The sequence below is a fragment of the Phyllostomus hastatus genome, unplaced genomic scaffold (genome assembly GCF_019186645.2).
Source record: "Phyllostomus hastatus isolate PE091 unplaced genomic scaffold, TTU_PhHast_1.1 phas_scaffold_585, whole genome shotgun sequence".
Classification (NCBI taxonomy): Eukaryota; Metazoa; Chordata; class Mammalia; order Chiroptera; family Phyllostomidae; genus Phyllostomus; species Phyllostomus hastatus.
In genome coordinates this window covers 1,276,544-1,293,695 of record NW_025334037.1, presented here as the reverse complement: position 1 = coordinate 1,293,695, position 17,152 = coordinate 1,276,544, and the positions used below count along the sequence as shown (strand labels likewise).

Below are 17,152 nucleotides of genomic sequence, written 5' to 3'. Positions count from 1 at the left end.
AAGGGTCCCCAGTTCAATTCCCAGTCAGGGCACATGCCTGGGCTGTGGGCCAGGTCCCCAGTAGGGGGAGCACGAGAGGCAACCACACATCGATGTTTCTCTCCATTTCTTTCTCCCTGCCTTCACTTCTAAAAATTAAATAATAATAATAATAATCTTTAAATAAATAAATGGGTAAATAAATAAACAAATAACAAGTCTGACATACCTCATGTTGCAGAGTGCTTTACAACGGTCATCCATTATATACATCCAGACATGGCCCTCTAGTTCTTAGTACACTCCTAACTCTTCCTGCTTTTGCATGTATTGTTCAGTTTCACCTCTTAACTGCAATATTCATTCCACCACTATCTCCTTATTTTCTATCACAGAACTCTATCTCTTTCATAGGAGCATTTCACTTATCAGAATTTCTAAGTCACAGGTGGCTAACACAAGGCCCTTGGGCCAAATCTGGCCTTCCACCTTGTTTCAACCTGGTGGCAGTGCAGAGCTCTCACTTAACTGTTAAGGAGTAGCAACATTTATATAATCCTAAAATTATATTCAGCCCTTTGAAGGCAACTGGGAGGCTGATGTGGCCTCTGGTGAAAGTGAGTTTGACACCCCTGTTCTAAATGAACTCTAAATTCCATGACGGCAGGGCTTCCATCCGTCCTATTCATTCCTGAATTCCTAGTTCCTTCAGGAATGCATGGCACATGGTACATGCTTACTAAATTACTTGTTGAATAAATGAATACAATTTGTATGAGGTCATGGCTAGTTAACTGCCTGAGATGGGATTAAAGATTAGGTCTTCTTTTATTCCAATGCTCTTTTCACTGTCTCGCTTATAATATCCTACTGTATTGTGTGTATATATTAATAGGACAAAAGCCATCCTCAGGCCCTTTTTCCCAGAGCTGGCTGGTCCCCCATAAAGCATGGCTGACCCTCACTATTTTATGAAACTTTATTCTCAGGACTAGAAAATTACTAGAAGCACCCTGAAGGCTCAGAGGCTCCAGGAATTTACCAAACAGGGCATACCAGACCACAATGACCTCCAGACCCTGCACCCAAAGATAACATTGAAACAAGTTGCAGCCTAACTGAAACATCCTGCTCTACAACCACCCCATTACCCAATCAAAGCCCTAACCCCTCAGCCCTGGTGCTAATCTCCACACCTAACCCTTTCCCTCCCTTGGGAAAGTAAAAATAAAACCCCTTACTCTGAGCACTATCTTCTCTTTGTGAATTCTTGCATAGCCCACATCACCGACGACCCTAACATTTAGCATGTATTAACTGCCATTAATTTTAATGATTGCAACTTCCTGTGACCATTACTCCATGTTATATAAATGCCTGTATTTTCAATACTAGGCCAATTGCCATCATTATTTAACTTAAAAATGTGTATAAATAGTACATTAACATCTGTGCTACGGCATATTATGTATAGTACACAAAATACTGTATTACTTTAGAAACTATAGATACTTTATATTTTAAAAGTTAGATGGTGGGTACTAGGTATCTTACACTTCAGAGACTGGGCTTTTGAACCAGTCATAGGTTCAAGACCCAGCTTTGCCATGTAATAAATAGTTGGACAAATTATTCTAAACTTCAGTTGACTCACTTGCAAAATAGGGATAATAACTCCAGTATTTGACTTAGGTTTGTAGTGAAGGTGGTGATAAGCTTATATATATAAACCACTCAAAAAAATCATTTAATTCAGTGCCTAATCAAAGTTAAGTGCTGAGTAAAGTGGTATTTTAAGTAAAAACCATGTAGCTTGGAGTTAATGCCCGTGTCTAGACATTAATGGATAAGTCATTTCTGCAGGGTGCAGAGTTCCCACTGCAGCAGTTTTGTTTTGTTTTTTAAAATTTTATTTATTCATTTCTAGGGAGAGGATAAAGAGAGGGAGAGAAACATGGATCGGTTGCTTCTCACATGCCCCCAACCAGGGACTTGGCCTGCAACCCAGGCATGTACCTTGACAGGAAGGGAACCAGCAACCTTCTGTTCCCAGGGTGATGGCCAACCCCCTGAGCCACACCAGTCAGGGCTGCTGCAGCAGCTTTAAAATTGGATTAGACTTATGGAAAAGGATAGAGAAAAACTTATTATTTTCAAAAGTTTCTTTTTGAAAAATGAAAAGGAGACTTCTAAGTCTAAATCCACCTGAAAAACAAAATAATTCTGATTGACAGTACAATAAAGTTTAAAACACTGTCTCACAAATTAAGCATAGAAACAAGCAATGACACATGAAACCGAACTCTTTAAAAAAAAAACCACTGTGTTCTGAAATAAAGCCAGGAGCAAAAAGACTCAGGACTAGGTGAAACCTCAGATAAAAACAAAAACAAACACTAGATTAAAAACTTCAAAATGGAGTAACAATGAAAATCTCAGGACTCAGAAAATTCTCCTCACATAATCATAAAGTGTAAGTACATCATGATTAGTGACATCTTAAGTAATAGTAGAGGCACAATTCCTGCATACAGGTAGCTCATCTTTCCATGAAGAACACAACAAATCCTTACTTCACAGCAATATCTCAATTTGCAGCAAAGGGCTATAGACATTTTGCAAATCATGTAATCTTGTAAGAGACTTTTATACAAAAAGACCTCATACAATTCAATAGTAGACAAATAATCCAATTTAAAAATGGGGGAAAGATAAAAATCAACATTTCCCCAAAGAATTTATATCTACAAATGACCAACAAGCACATGAAAAAATGTTCAATACCATTAGCCATTGGGAGATGCAAACCAAAATCACTAAGATACCATTTCATACCCACTAAATAATAAGTGTTGACAAAGACATGAAGAAATGGGAACTCTCGTACACTGCTGGTAGAAATGTAAAATGGTGCAGCCACTTTGGAAAACAATTTATCAGTTCCTCAAAAGGCTGAATGCAGTTACCTACCACATGACCAAGAAATTCTACTCCTAGGTATATATATCCAAGAGAATTGAAAATGTATGTCCACACAAAATCTTGTACACAGTGTTCATAGCAACATTATCCATAACAGACAAATGGTGGAAACAAACCATGTCCCTCAACAGATAACGGATAAATATAACATGTCTATACATGAAATAATTGTCAATAGAAAGACATTAAGTTCTGATAATGCTATAATATGGGGGGCCCTTGCAAATATTATGCAAGTGAAAGAAGCCAGTCACAAAAGCCACACACTGAAATTCCTAAGAAATGTTCCCAATAGGCAAATCTGTAGATTAGTGGTTGGGAAAGTTGGGGGTTAAAGGGAACAGGGAGTTTCTTTTCGGCGTGATGAACATGTTTTAAAATTTATGGTGGTGATGGCTGCACAACTCTGAATATACCAAGCTAACTTAATTACACACTTTAAATGGATGAATTGAATGGTATGTGAATTACATCAATAAAGCTATTATTTTTTTAAAGGCGGGGGTGGGGGGAGGCTATGGAATTTCCAAAATGTACCTTATTTACAGATCTGATCATCTCATCAGTTTTTGCATGATCTCCTTATCACCTATTCTCTCACTAAACACTTAACAATGAACTATATCCTCAGGGAGAGAAAATATTAAGTACTGCACAGATTTTTGTCAACTACAGAAAAACCCACGTATCTTCTAGTAAGACTCAGGACAAAGCTGACCACAACCTCCAACCTCCAATTTTTCACCATATCCCACCATAATTATACCAGCTGATTAGACACTTCCAAAGCAAAGGCTTAAGTTGATTTTAAACAAATAATGGGTTTAGCAACGGTACTCTTTCTTAACTTCGTTAGTGTGGTCACTTTATTGTTAAAAAAAAAAATAGGAGGGGATAAAAAGCGGTTCACATTCTACAAAGCAACCGAAGAAATCGTTTTCTTTGGCCAAAACCGACCCCCCAAAAAAGGAGAAATGACAAAATTAACAATTTCTAAATATTTGATGTTAGACCTCAAATGACTTAAAAATTTTTTTTAAGTGAGAGAAAAGAGTAATCAGTGCACGATATGGGTGGGAGGAAATTCTAGGTGCGTTCTTCAGGCGGGGTCCAAGCGGGCCCACGGCCAGTCCTGCCGCCGGCGCCACAGCTGGGGCCTGGTACAGGCCACGGCCCGCCGTCCCAGACGGAGGAGCTTCACCACGGGAGCGCCTGGGGACTCGCTCCGCAAGGAGGTCAAGACGAGAGGCGCCGCCAGACTCCCGAGGGCTCCACCCTCCCGTCCCTCTCCTCCGCGGTCCCCTGAGGGGAACAGGCGGGGCACTGAGCAAAGGCGAGAGTTGGGGGGGGTGTCTTCGGTAAGAAAAGCTCCGCCGCCCCAGAGTGGCGGCCGCGGGTTATTAATAAACTCCGCTTCTGCCCAGGCGCCGCTGCCCGCCGTAAAATCAGAAGGGCCTGCGACGAAGACTGAACAGCTGGAGTCAGGGCCCGGGCCCGAGCGGGCCCGCGCCGCCGCGCTAAGGGCGGCGGCCGGGCGGAGAATAATGCACACTGGGTAAAAACACATTTATATACGAACCTCCGAGAAAATTTTCCAACAATTCCTTCGTCCGACCACCATGCACCAGGACAGGAAACAGCCGCCCGGCCCCCAGGCCCCGCAACCCGCATACCCACTCTGAAGCCCGCCCCAAGCCTCCATTGGGCTGTCACTACGTCACTCATTAGACGCTTCCTGCTTACCATTGGCTCAAATTTATGCGACGCGAGAGATCAGTTTGTCTACGCCCCATTTTCTGGACGTCATGCCTTAAAGCCAGCGCCTGAGTGGCTTAGTTGAAGAGCGGAATCAAAGTTCCTGTGTCTCAGTGGCTGGTAGAACCGCTTATCCCAGACCGACACCGCCTCGCTAACTAGTGAACTATGCTGATTCAGGGGCTGCTGCGGGAGACGCCATTTTGTAGTGAGGGAGGGAGGCAGGTCCTTGTGACTAGCCGGGAGGGAAAAGGGGTGACTGGCGCCATTTTCCCCACAGGGGCTAGGAGATGGCCTTGGCTCTCACGGTGGGCTTCTTGGAGCGCGTTCTGGAGACTGGTTGGGCTTTGCTTAGAGATTGCCGTTTGTTGCAGCGTTGGGAGGGAACTGGTTGTGAGCAGTAGGACGAGATGGGATTCGTAACAGCTCCCTGGGGGCTCTCGATGCCAGCTGGGGCCTTCGGTCTTGGAGGAGGGCTCCTTTCCCGGGAGTTCCTGTATGGCAGTCATTGATTGCCAAGCTTCTCCGCGTTTGGGTCGTCCGGGCATCATCATTCGGTGGGAGGGTGAGCCTCCTAACCGCACCCCCCACCTTCCCGCCAAAGCCTCAGAGGAGTTTGGCCACGGGGAGATGGTCTTCGACTCTGCTGGGAGGCTGCAGTTCATTTTGCATTTTAGTGTTTAGGCTCAAAATTTGAAAGTCTTTAATGGTGTCGTACCTTCTTTTTTTAAAAATTGACCTTCATTTTCACTTTACCTTTTGTATGTTTCGCGAATTAAGGGAAAAAGAAAATATTGGGAACAGCATATCCTCTGGCTCCCTGAACCTAGTCAGAATGAATACAAATTAGTTATTAAGTTGAGACAGTTGTTTTTCCACGTCCCAATCCCAGCTTCAATTACTGGAAATACTAGCCGTTTCAGGAGTATTCAGTAAGTTCATTTGCTTTGGCAACCAGGCTGAATAAAGATGAGGTAAAAGTGTATAGACTGAAAGTTTGTTAAATCGGGCATTCCAGGTGTAGAGCTGAGTTATTACGAGAATGAGGAGGCCGGCCAGTTTTAACAGGTAGTGTTCCGCTTGCAAAAATTGGAGAGCGCTAGATGATGTTAGATTTAGTGTCTTTGGCGTTTCAGATGGTTATGGAATGGCCAAAGGGTTAAAACAAAAGGAAGTTAAAAATAGCTCTCTACATGAAAAGAATTAAAATGTCTTGATGGACAGTTGAACCTAGTTCGAGCTTTCAATGGTATTGTATTTCTTGGTGAGGAGTAGGGGGCAGGCTAACCCTACTAAAGTTTAGTTGAGTAAGTGGTGCCCAAATGCCAGTCCAAGAAAAATACGACTTTTGAGTTTCGTTTGAATACATGTTTAGACTTTTAAAGCAGTTGTTTTTTTCGTTATGCCCTTACAAAAATGAAGAAATGTAACAAAATTGGATTAGGTTACTTTAAACAGAAGGAATTGGCTTATTGAAAGCAGCCTCGTACTCAATGGATAGATTCCCTTTGACATAAGGGAGTATAAGAGTACAGATGAAAAACAAGGCTTAAAAAAAAAAAAAAACAACTAGGGTGTTTTAACTTATACATTCTATACCTTCCCGGTGTTGTATCTGTATTTGGTAATCAGAAATGTTATTAAAGGAAACAGTATTTCTCTACAGTTGAGTCATTTATTACTAAGTCTCATGCCTGTAATCTCATTAAAATACAGGATTTCAAGAATTTATATATTAACTTTGTACATTTTTATTACCATTTATCCTCTTTGTACCGTTTTCCACCCCACCCAACGCCCAGAGCTATCAGCCTGCTCTTTATGATTCTGTCTGTATTTTGCTTGTTAAAAGACTTTTTAAAGATTTTATTTATTCTAAGAGAGAAGGGAAGGGCGGAAGAGGGAAACAGATTGGTTGTCTCTCACACAGGCCCCAACCGTGGACCTGCCGCAACCCGTGACCAACCAACTGAACCACAACTATCACAGCTCAAAAAGTAGTTTTAGGTTACCCATTAATTGCAGATTGCAGTTACAAAACTTTTTTTGGTCTTTTTAAAAATTAAAACATTTTTTAAAAATTAGTTTACATTCAATATTTTGTGTTAGTTCTAGGTATATAGCAGTGGTTCATCAATCATATACTTTACAAAGTATTCCCCCTCATATTTTCAGTACCATACATAGTTATTACAATGTTACTGACCATATTTCCTATGCTCTACTTCACCTGATTGGATAGTATACTAATTCTTACCTGATTCAGAGAGAAACCTTAACTCTGATTTTGTCACTGGTAAATACTGTTAACACAAAGTAAACTTTGTGACTTTAGAGGTCAAATGTACAAAGTATTCAGGACAATCCATAATCTCCATATTTTCCCCAAATCACCTCCTGTCCCTTATATCTTATATTTTGAACTAATGACTTGAAAAAATTTCACTTCCAACCAGTGCTAAAACAGGTCCTTAAAGCTGGACTATCTGGCCAGTTTATCAATAGGCTAATTTATTTCTAGCCCCCTTTAAAAACTGCCATCGTGATTTTAAAAACATTTCAGTAACTCAAAACTTTCTGGAGAATTTATTGAATTGGGCATATTTATACCACAACAACCAATAAAGTATTATATGTGTAAAAAAAGATACAAAGAAATACATTAAATCTTAAAAGTATCTCTGGGAGAAGGTGTTTAGAGATGACTTGGGTTTATTAAATTATTTCTGTAATAAATTTGTTTTTTTTAAATCATGTATTTGTAGCTTTTTTAAGAAAACAAAAGTTTAAAGCCAAACTAGTAGCTTGCTCTGTATTGGGAGCTGTGGCTGTAGGTGTATCAACTTGTCTCAGAACCTGTTGCCTCATCCTTAAGATAAAAACCACTTATGCAAAGAATTAAAAAAAGGAAAATAAAAAAGCTACTTACGCCATGGCATGATTGGCAGGATACACAATATGAGAATATAGGTAAACAAATTAGCACAGTGCCTACTAGAGATGCCTTTAAGGGCTTAATGTTAAACCATCTTTCTCCAATTCTCACTTTAATGGTCCCCTATAGAGACCATTAAAATGGTTCTTAAGCACTTAAATAATAGTTCTTTTGCGGTTGGGATGAAAGCTATGAGCAATATGCTAAAAAGTTCGTGGTTTCATAGGGCTTACGGGAGTCCTTGGTCTGTAGACTAAAGTCAATTCAGTTCATTTGTTTCCACACCAAAAGCATTAAACAGGGCTTAATCAGAACATGCTTTGGAAGTTTATGATGAGGTTACTTAAAATGCTCCTTTCCAATCTCAAGTGGTTCTCAGTTTATATGATGACATAAGCATAGCTATACTACAACTGTTAATGTTTTGTTAGTGGCTAATTGAATGGTTCCCCTCATTTCAAACTGATGTAATTACAGTATTGAATGCAAGTTTTCCATTTACCAACTCTATCCTTGGACCACTTGTTAACCTCATTCATTCATCTTTGAAAAATCACCGAGTTTGAAGTTTACCAATTGTGATTAATGTACGTTATTTTAGTGGCAAACTAAGGAAGTGCATTCAATTTACACAATGCTATAAATCTTGAAGACCCTGAAGATTCTAGGTGTCCCTTTGAAAGTGGCTACTTCCACAGATTATAGCTTCATTTTGGGATCTAATTGCATTTGTTTAAATCTAAAGTAGAGCATTCCAAACAGGGAAAACCAAGTTTCATTAATAGACATAGTCCACACTGTTCCAGCAGCAGAGTTAAATAGTGGATAGTACACGAATGAAGCTACTGCTCTTAACGTGATATTTTCCTCATACTCTTGAGACAGAACTTTTTATACCATTTTATAGAAAAACGAAGTGCTGTCTTTTTTTTTTTTGGCAGGGAGGGAGGGTTGGCTCAGTCTTAAATCTCTAATGCTATGTATTACATTGAAAAATATGATATGCAAATTTACAGGGAAAAAATGATTTTAAGGATCACCATCCCAACTTTGGCACCAGCTTGGGCTGTTTGGGTAATGGGGATTAAAAATCAAATGAACTAGTACCCAAAATATTGGGGTAATAAAATCTCTTGAGACTATTTTACACATACATAGCCACGAGTAAAGTTGTTCTTAATGTATTAAATACATAAACATTTGATGTTACATTTTGGAGAACTTGAACCAAATTTGAGACTTGCTTTAAACAAAAACTGAAAATTGAGATACTCATATACCATAAAATTCAACATTTAAGTGTACACTTGTCATTTCTGGTATATTCACAAGGCTATGGAACCATCAATATTAGGTCCAAAACATTTTCATCATCTCCAAAAGAAACCCTGTACCCGTTAGCAGTCACTTCATTTCCTCCCCACCACTCCCTGGCAACCATTAATTTCTGCTTCTGTGGGTTTGCCAATCCTAGATATTTCATATATATGGAATCTTTTGTCTGACTTTTTTCAGTTTCCAAGACTCATCAGTGTTGTTGTATGTTAACAGTACTCCATTTTTTAAAATTGGCAAGTACATGATTTTATGTGTTGGGAACCACCCTGCCTGGTATCAGAAGCTGTAACCCCCGCCAAGGCTAAGGCTGAGGGAATGACCTTGGACCATAAGCCAGCAAGGAGACAAAAGCTTATCTCCCTGGCAGGAGCGCTGCTTCTGCTACTTCATTCATAAATGGCCCCCAATGCTTGGTCTGTTAGCCAATGACTGGTAAGATTCCCCAAGGGGGGAACGACCTAAGACAGGCACGATCACGTGGGAGGCCCCCAAGAAAGGACTTTGGGGGCTACAGCAAAAGGGGGTGATGGACCCTCGCCCCTCAGCTTTGACATAGCCTGAGTCCTCATCGTCTGGGAGAAAATCTCATCTTTTGGTTGCCTTAGTTCCTTTGCTCCACCTACGCCTGAAACAATGACAGGGTGGTGAAGCTCTGTGCTGAAAAGGGCGGGTTCCTTGGGTGATCAGGCCTAAGAAAGAATATGTAAAATCCTGTGAAACCTGATTTGTTTAGAATGCTCTCAGTTGAATGATGAGAGCCCAGGGAAGAAGTTTGTTCCTTAAAGTTTTTTACAGCTCTTAGACCCTGACTCAAAATAGGCCCTCAGACTTCTTGTTACCTATTGTTTTGATCCTTCCTAGCAATGAGTAATGAGCTCTACCTGAATTCTTATGCAAACAAAACCAATAAAAAGGCTCTCCGGCAGGCGGAAAGGGGCTCTCCCCACCAGAGAGAGTGGCCATTCCGTTCCTACTTCCCCTCAGGACTTGGTTGTCTCTGTGTATGTTTTTCTCGCGTGTTGAAGAGCCATCTACAGCATTCCGCCGTCACTGCTGGCCGGTGATGGCAACATTTATGGATACACATTTTGTTTGTTCAACTGACAGCTTTTCTTGAGCTACTTCCACCTTTTCCCTATAATGGTAGTGTTAACAGTCATGTACATGTTCTTGTGTGGACACGCCTTTCATTTCTCTCGACTCTATGTAGGAGTGGAATTGCTGGGTGACATTACGTTCAATCTTATGAGGAACTTTCCCACCAGATAACCATTTTACATTTTAGCAGTGTATGATGTTCCTAATTTCTCATCTTCACCAACACTTGTTATTGTCCACCTTCTTAATTACAGACATGCTACTACATGTGAAAAACCTTACTTTTATCCTGATTTGCATTTCCCAAGTGACTAGCAATGTTGAGCACCTTTTCCAATGATATTGGCTTTAGAGAAATGTCTACTTGTATTTTCTTCTTAAAACAAATTATTTTTAAACAGAGGGACGGGAGGGAGAGAGGGAGAAACATCACTGTGTGGTTGCCTTTTGCACACCACCTCCAGTGGGGAACCTGGTCTGCAATCCAGGCATGTGCCTACTGGGAATCGAATCAGCGACCCTTTAGTTCGCAGGCTGATGCTCAATCCACTGAGCCACAACAGCTGGGGCTCTTTCCTACTTTTACCATAAATTGTTTTTGCTGTTACATACTGCGGATTTGCTTCTGCTTTGGTGTTGTATCCAAGAAACCGTTGCATTGCCTAAATCAGTCAAAAGGATTTATGCCTATATTTTTTCCCTAAGTTTTTTTATACTTTGAGGTCTTATATTAAATTTTTAAATCACTTTAATTTTTGTAAATTATTGATGAGGTAAGGAACCAACTTCAGACTTGTGCATGTAAATACCCAGCTGTCTCAGAAGTTTGTTGAAGATTCTTTCATACATCAAATAGTCTTGGCATCCTTGTTGAAAATCAGTTGATCACAAATTGAAGTTTTACATTGGACTCAATTTTATCCCATTGGTCAGTGTCTGTGCTTATTATGCCCGTATCACTGTCACAATTACTGAATCATGTTCACATTTATGATGGGCTATTCTACATCCCTTGTATTTACATACTGATTTTAGGATTAGTTTGTCAATACTGAAATAAGGTAGAGATTTTATGAGAATTACACTGAATCTATTGATCAACTTGGGAAATACTTCATCCTCATATTATTTTCCAATCCATGAACATAGACGTCTATTTATTTAGGTCTTTCAACAGTTTGTAGTACTCAGAGTATGTTTTTCACTTTTGTTCAATTTATTCCTAAGCATATTTTCATGCTATTGTACCTGAAATTTCCTTAATTTCACTGCTATATAGAAATACAACTGATTTTTGTATATTGACCTCATTTCCTACAATCTTGATGGTCATTAGCTCTTTTTGTGTGGGTTCCTTAGGGTTTTCTTGAGATCACGTCATCTGTGAATTCACTTCTTCCATTCCAATCTGGATGTCTTTTATTTCTTCTTCTTGCCTAATTGTCCTGGCTAGAACCTCATGTAAATGTTGAATAGAAATGGCAACAGGAGACATGCTTGTCTGGTTCTTGAATCTATTTATATAAATTTGAAGTCTTTAAGTTTGGGTAGATGCCATTTTTCAAGTTGAGAAAGTCTCGTGTCTTTGGTTTATTAAAAGGATTTTGAAAAAAAAAAAAAGATGGCTAGGAAGCATTTAAAGGATTCAAAGAAACTGACAAATTTCAGTCTATAACAGGAAAGATCTATAAATATACAAAAGAATTAACACCTGTGCTTTAAAAACCTGGAGGGTGATTACCTCAGACCAAAAAAACCCAAACAAACAAACAAAAAAACAACTGATAAAAGATATTTATTCCTGCCCTGGCTGCTGTAGCTCAGTCAGTTGGGGCATTGTCCTGTAGACCAAAAGGTTGTGGCTGGATTCCCAGTTAGGGTACATGCCACAGTTGTGTAGCAGGGTCCCTGGTTGTGGGACTGTGAAAGGCAACCACCTGTTTTTCTCAAATACTGATGAGGCCTTTCTCCCTCCCATTTCCTAAAAATTAGTAAATAAAATCTTTTTAAAGATGTCCTTGAGTGAGAATTAAAACAAAAAAGATATTGCTCCCATCATGATAAAATCCTGGATTTCTAGATGGGACTTAGTTTCCCTTTGTAAGAAACCATGCACCAAAGTATCATTTCGAAGGTGACCAACTTCATCAAAGGTAAAATTTAAACTTCAGGTTGGATGCTAACAAATACTCATGGGTAATTGTCACCAAAACAAATTTATATAAAACAGAGCTGCTATTTTTATAAGTGATGTTTTAAGGTAAATTTAGTTCATCTTACAAACTTTGGAATACCTACTATATGCATAAGACATTGTACTGGACCTTCCCAAAGACCTATTGTAATCATACTAATACAATTCTTAATGATTTTTTAAATTCTTCCTTCAGGGGCTATATCTGAGGCTGAATAGCAGCACACAGCCAATAGGGCTATGCTTTGACCAACCCTGCTCTACACTCTGGTCTCTTCTACAGGTGAGCATAACAGTCACCACCCTGATGAAGTGTGTAGGTTTGCAATCACCATTTTATAACTTGCAGAGAAACAAATGAACTTTGTTTAATACTGATAAAAATCAAAATTCTATGTAATAGCCACTAAAAAAGACAAATACTGAAACCCATACAAAATCAGAATTCTACAAATTGAAAAATATTATAGGGCCCTGACCAGTGTGGTTTCATTGGTTGGACCTCCTACCACAAAGTGAAAGGTCACTGGTTTGATTCCCAATCAGGGCACATGCCTAGGTTGTGGGTTGTGTCCTAAGCCAAGGCACATACGAGAGAGGCTACCGACTGATGTTTGTCTCTCATATCGATGGGTCTCCCCCTTTTTCTCTGTCTTCCCCACTCTCTAAAAATATACACATAAATAAATGAATAAAAAAGTTATAGGTTTGTGAAATTGTGGGAAAGGCTATAGGTAAATAAAACCTACATGCAGTTTACTACACATTTGTAAATACTATAAAAAGTCATCAGGCCTTGCCAGGTGGCTAAGTTGGTTGGAGCATGTCCTATACACCAAAAAGTTGCCGGTTCTATTCCCAGTCAGGGCGCATATGGGAGGCAACTGACCAAAGTTTCTCTCTCCCTTCCTCTCTCTCTAAAATCAATAAACTTATCTTTGGATGAGGATCAAAAATATAAGTTATCAAAAGTCCTACAACCTTGCCTAACAACACTAACACATCAAGATCCACAATCTATAAGAAAGTATAATTTGATGTTTAACTTGAAGATATACTGAAAATAATTGAGGTATATATTAGATGCATTAGAAACTACCATGTGAACACTATTTAATATTAAATATAGTTTAATTTTAAGGTCTTTAATTTCACTTCAGATCCATAAATGGAAATTAGTTTGGATTGTATGACAGAGGAAACAATAAAACTTGTTCTCAAAGACATACCAATACATTTTCTTGAAACAAAATCTCAGCAAATGAGAATTTTCATACTGTGCACTGGAATAACTAAAACCTTTATTAGATATGGTTTTCCATTAACAATGTGAAAACTGAAATTATCAATTCAAAGAGCAGTGAAGTCTGAAATTTAAAAAAGTAGACTAAATATTAGGTACGGGACAAAAGATAAAGGAAGACAAAAATGTTTAATACTATTCAATATCTCCCCTCTGTACACAATGTTTCATATATACAACTACTCCATTTTAATTTTATTGATTTTATATAATAGCGAAATCCCCTTAAGCAACCTATGGTATACAGATGGTGTCCAATTTGGTGGGGGGAAAGTAGAAACACACTTGATTACGTTTTCACCCACACATTTTAGACAATTTTTTTTGCCAAGATTTTCATAGTAAATTCATAAATATAGGAAGTACTTTTACTCCTTCAGTGTTAAAATAGAAAACCAAACAGTGCCAACAATAGTGGCTTAATTATTGGCATACAAGAAAAACAGTACCAATGGGTTTTCTTCATTATGCATTTTAAATATCAATATGTGCATGTTTAATTTTTAGTTATAAATTTAGTCTGTTACAGATAACAGCATTCAGTTGTTTTGAATCTATTGAGATGTTGCTTTCAATTTGAAATATTATGTGTACACATGTATATAAAAAATAATCCAATGTATATGACTCATCTGACAGATGTTTAAGATCAATAAAGGCTTATTTTTTGAACATGCAGTTAGGAGAGAGGGAAGCAAGCCAATCTCTCTACATTGGTTGCTGGCTTGTATTTGCAGTGGTATCAATAGTGGTTTTTGGAGGGAACCATGTGCCTTCAGTCTATCTATTTAAGATCTGATACCACAATTGAGGGGCAACGGGGGAGGGCATATGATGTCAAATTTTAAAAGTGTGCATTTTGCACCCTTTTTAAGCACAGAATAAAAACAGGCCAATGAAGAAAAATTTTTATAATTAGGAAAACACTGCAATCAAATCAAGACGTAATAGCCGAATTAAGTTCTTTTAATGGATTGCATATATTGATGTTTAGCCATAACTCTTTGATAACTCTTTAAAAGTAGAACCTTATATCCAATTTACACGCTTCAAAATCACCTTTCTTATCTGTTACAGTAAGGTCTTGTATCCAAATATCCACTTGTACACCGAGAGCTTTAAGAAAAAACAGGACACAGAGGGAGTTGCCATTTTTTTTAGCAGCAATGAAATATCCTTAACCCCTTTTAACATACCGAATTCAAGTCACTATCAGAGGTGAGCGCACCACAAAGTCACCAGGTACAAAATTGCTAGTACATTTTTAAATTAATAACTTGAAATTACCCCTGCCCCCCACCCCATTACATCCCTTCTTTTTATAAACAGCAAACATTTTGCTATTTTATACATAGGCTAGCAGGCTTGTTTCAATATGAAAGTGCTAATTCATTTACAGATTTTTAAAAATCAGTTATGTAGTGCTACAATAAATGTCCAATCTACATAGAAACAATCTTTGATGAGTGAAAAGATAAAGACTGAATAAGGTTGTCGATTACCTTATTTACATATGAAGAATAGATACCCAATGGTGAGGAAGAGACAAGAAATCAGACAAATACTCATAGGTATAAAATTACATCTACCTTTGAGCTTATACTGTAAATGAGACATTTTAAATAGTCCTGTAGCCCATGCCTATTTTTTCCTCAGAAAAAGAAAAGCTGCCTTCATGACATCCCCTCTTGTTTCGTATTTCCACAGTGTCACCTGAACTTTCAGTCAGAATCTTTCTTTCTTCAAAAAATAAAGAAAACACCCCCCTCCACTCCCCCCCACACTCAAAATCCCTCTGGATTCTTTTTCAGTGCCAAGTTGCATGATCAGGTCTGACCTCCGGGGTTTGTTTTGTTTTTCCTTTTGTCCATCTATTGATCAATTAGTTTAGAGTAGATAACATGAACCAGTTCTGGAACTGCTACTAGGAGGAACACAAGCTCATCACTACAATCACACAGCAGGAAAGTGATAACTCAATTCATCCCTGGTGCTGGGCCTCCAAAATTGAAAGAGCTTGGCACAACTGGAGCACTGAATTTGTATCCTCCATGCTTCTCAATCATTTTGGATTCTAGAAAATAAGTAAGCGAGAGTTTAATAGAACATATGATCATCTTACTACTTTGGAGAAAACAAGAAATTGACACATTAACAAAAGCTTAACTACTAGTATTAAGCAGCAAGTTCCAAAGTTAGGCTATGTATTATCTAAAATATTCTTTTGTGAAATGCATAATACTGGCTAAAATGTTTAATATAATTCTGAGAGAGTTTTCATAACTTTTAATTTTTTTACACTTTTTAATAGAATTTTCAACTACCAAGCCATCACCATAAGCTTGAGCAACCTTATTAAAGCTTTTGCAACCTGAAATTAGTCTTCAACTACACAAAATTCATTTCATTCCTTCAGATTGCAGCAAATTCCTATCACCTGCAACAACTGTAAATTTTATATAATTAAAGATCATTTAGCCCTGGCTGGTGTGGCTCAGTGGATTGAATACCCACCTGAGAACCAAAGGGTCCCAGGTTCCCAGTCAGGGCACATACCCAGATTCCCAGTCAGGGCACATACCCAGGTTGTGGGCCAGGTCCCCAGTGGGGGACAAGAGAGGCAACCACACATGCATGTTTCTCTCCCTTTCTCCAACCCTTCCCCTCTCTCTAAAAATAAATAAATAAAATCTTAAAAAAATAATTTAATATCAAATTTTAAAGCTATATCAAATCATGAATTGCATTAAAGAGGGGTTGTGGTCAATTAACATACCATGGGCTGCCCTTCTTTGATCAGCCAGAGTTGCTATATCCTGTAACTGTTTTCTTTGTTCTTCATTAAGACCATGAGTCAGAGCCTGATACCACACAGGATTACGATTTTGTATAGCTACCAGAAAGAAAAGAAATGGAGAAATGGCAATAAGAAGAAAGGCCTGATAGCTCCTTTCAATTCTGTTCCTGTACTCCATCTCTAGTACTAAAATTCTGATCTATTTTATGTTCCCTCAATAATAAATTTTAAGTTACTTGTGAAACAAATGATACAGGGAGGAAAAAAATCTGGTTTAGCTTTAATGTCTCAAAAAAACCTAACCACTCTCATAATTCATATCTCTAGCAAATAAGGACTCAGAGCCTAAACCAGTTCTTACAAGTAACAAACTTGGGAAAGTTTAGATAAAAATTCTCAGGTCTCTAATTTTAATTCTAAATTAAAAAACAAAAACAATAAGCATTAACTAGATGCATATAAAGGTGTGGATGGCACAAAATAAAAGCCTCATTTCTTTCTGCATTGCCTATTGAAAAACCTTTCTTAAATACACCTGCTGTCTTTTAGAAAGCTCTGCAGTACTTAAGTTAAAATCGATGCTCACACATTTTTAATATTATAGCCTAAATAATGGTCAAATTCAATCTGTGACAAAAGGAGAATAAATTTTCCCAACTGTCACAAGACTAGGTGTCAAAAATCTCAAAATGTTTGCACTGAATGAATTGAGATATAATAGTAGCAAGCCTGATCATGTGTTTCCCTACTTCAATTAAATAGCTATACAAA

The 17,152-nt window shown here is 38.3% G+C and overlaps 2 protein-coding genes across 11 annotated transcripts in view; both read right to left on the bottom strand.

Annotated features, from left to right (window-relative positions):
* Positions 1 to 4,658, bottom strand: part of ZNF143 (zinc finger protein 143) — a 38,748-nt gene extending 34,090 nt beyond the window's left edge. For 8 of the 9 annotated variants that reach the window (XR_006784174.1, XM_045825455.1, XM_045825458.1 and 5 more), the window contains exon 1: positions 4,541 to 4,658. The gene's annotated coding sequence lies outside the window, so the exon portion shown is untranslated. Of the gene's footprint in view, positions 1 to 3,498; positions 4,476 to 4,540 lie in introns of those variants that run through there. The other variant, XM_045825456.1, reaches the window with a different exon arrangement.
* An 8,897-nt stretch (positions 4,659 to 13,555) lies between these two features.
* IPO7 (importin 7) overlaps positions 13,556 to 17,152 on the bottom strand; it is a 67,414-nt gene continuing 63,817 nt past the window's right edge. For both annotated transcript variants that reach the window (XM_045825361.1, XM_045825363.1), the window contains 2 exons: positions 16,361 to 16,477; positions 13,556 to 15,658 (listed from right to left, as the gene is read on the bottom strand). In XM_045825361.1, coding sequence (XP_045681317.1) covers positions 15,561 to 15,658; positions 16,361 to 16,477 — 215 coding nt within the window. In that variant the 3' untranslated portion in view covers positions 13,556 to 15,560. The remainder of the gene's footprint in view (positions 15,659 to 16,360; positions 16,478 to 17,152) is intronic.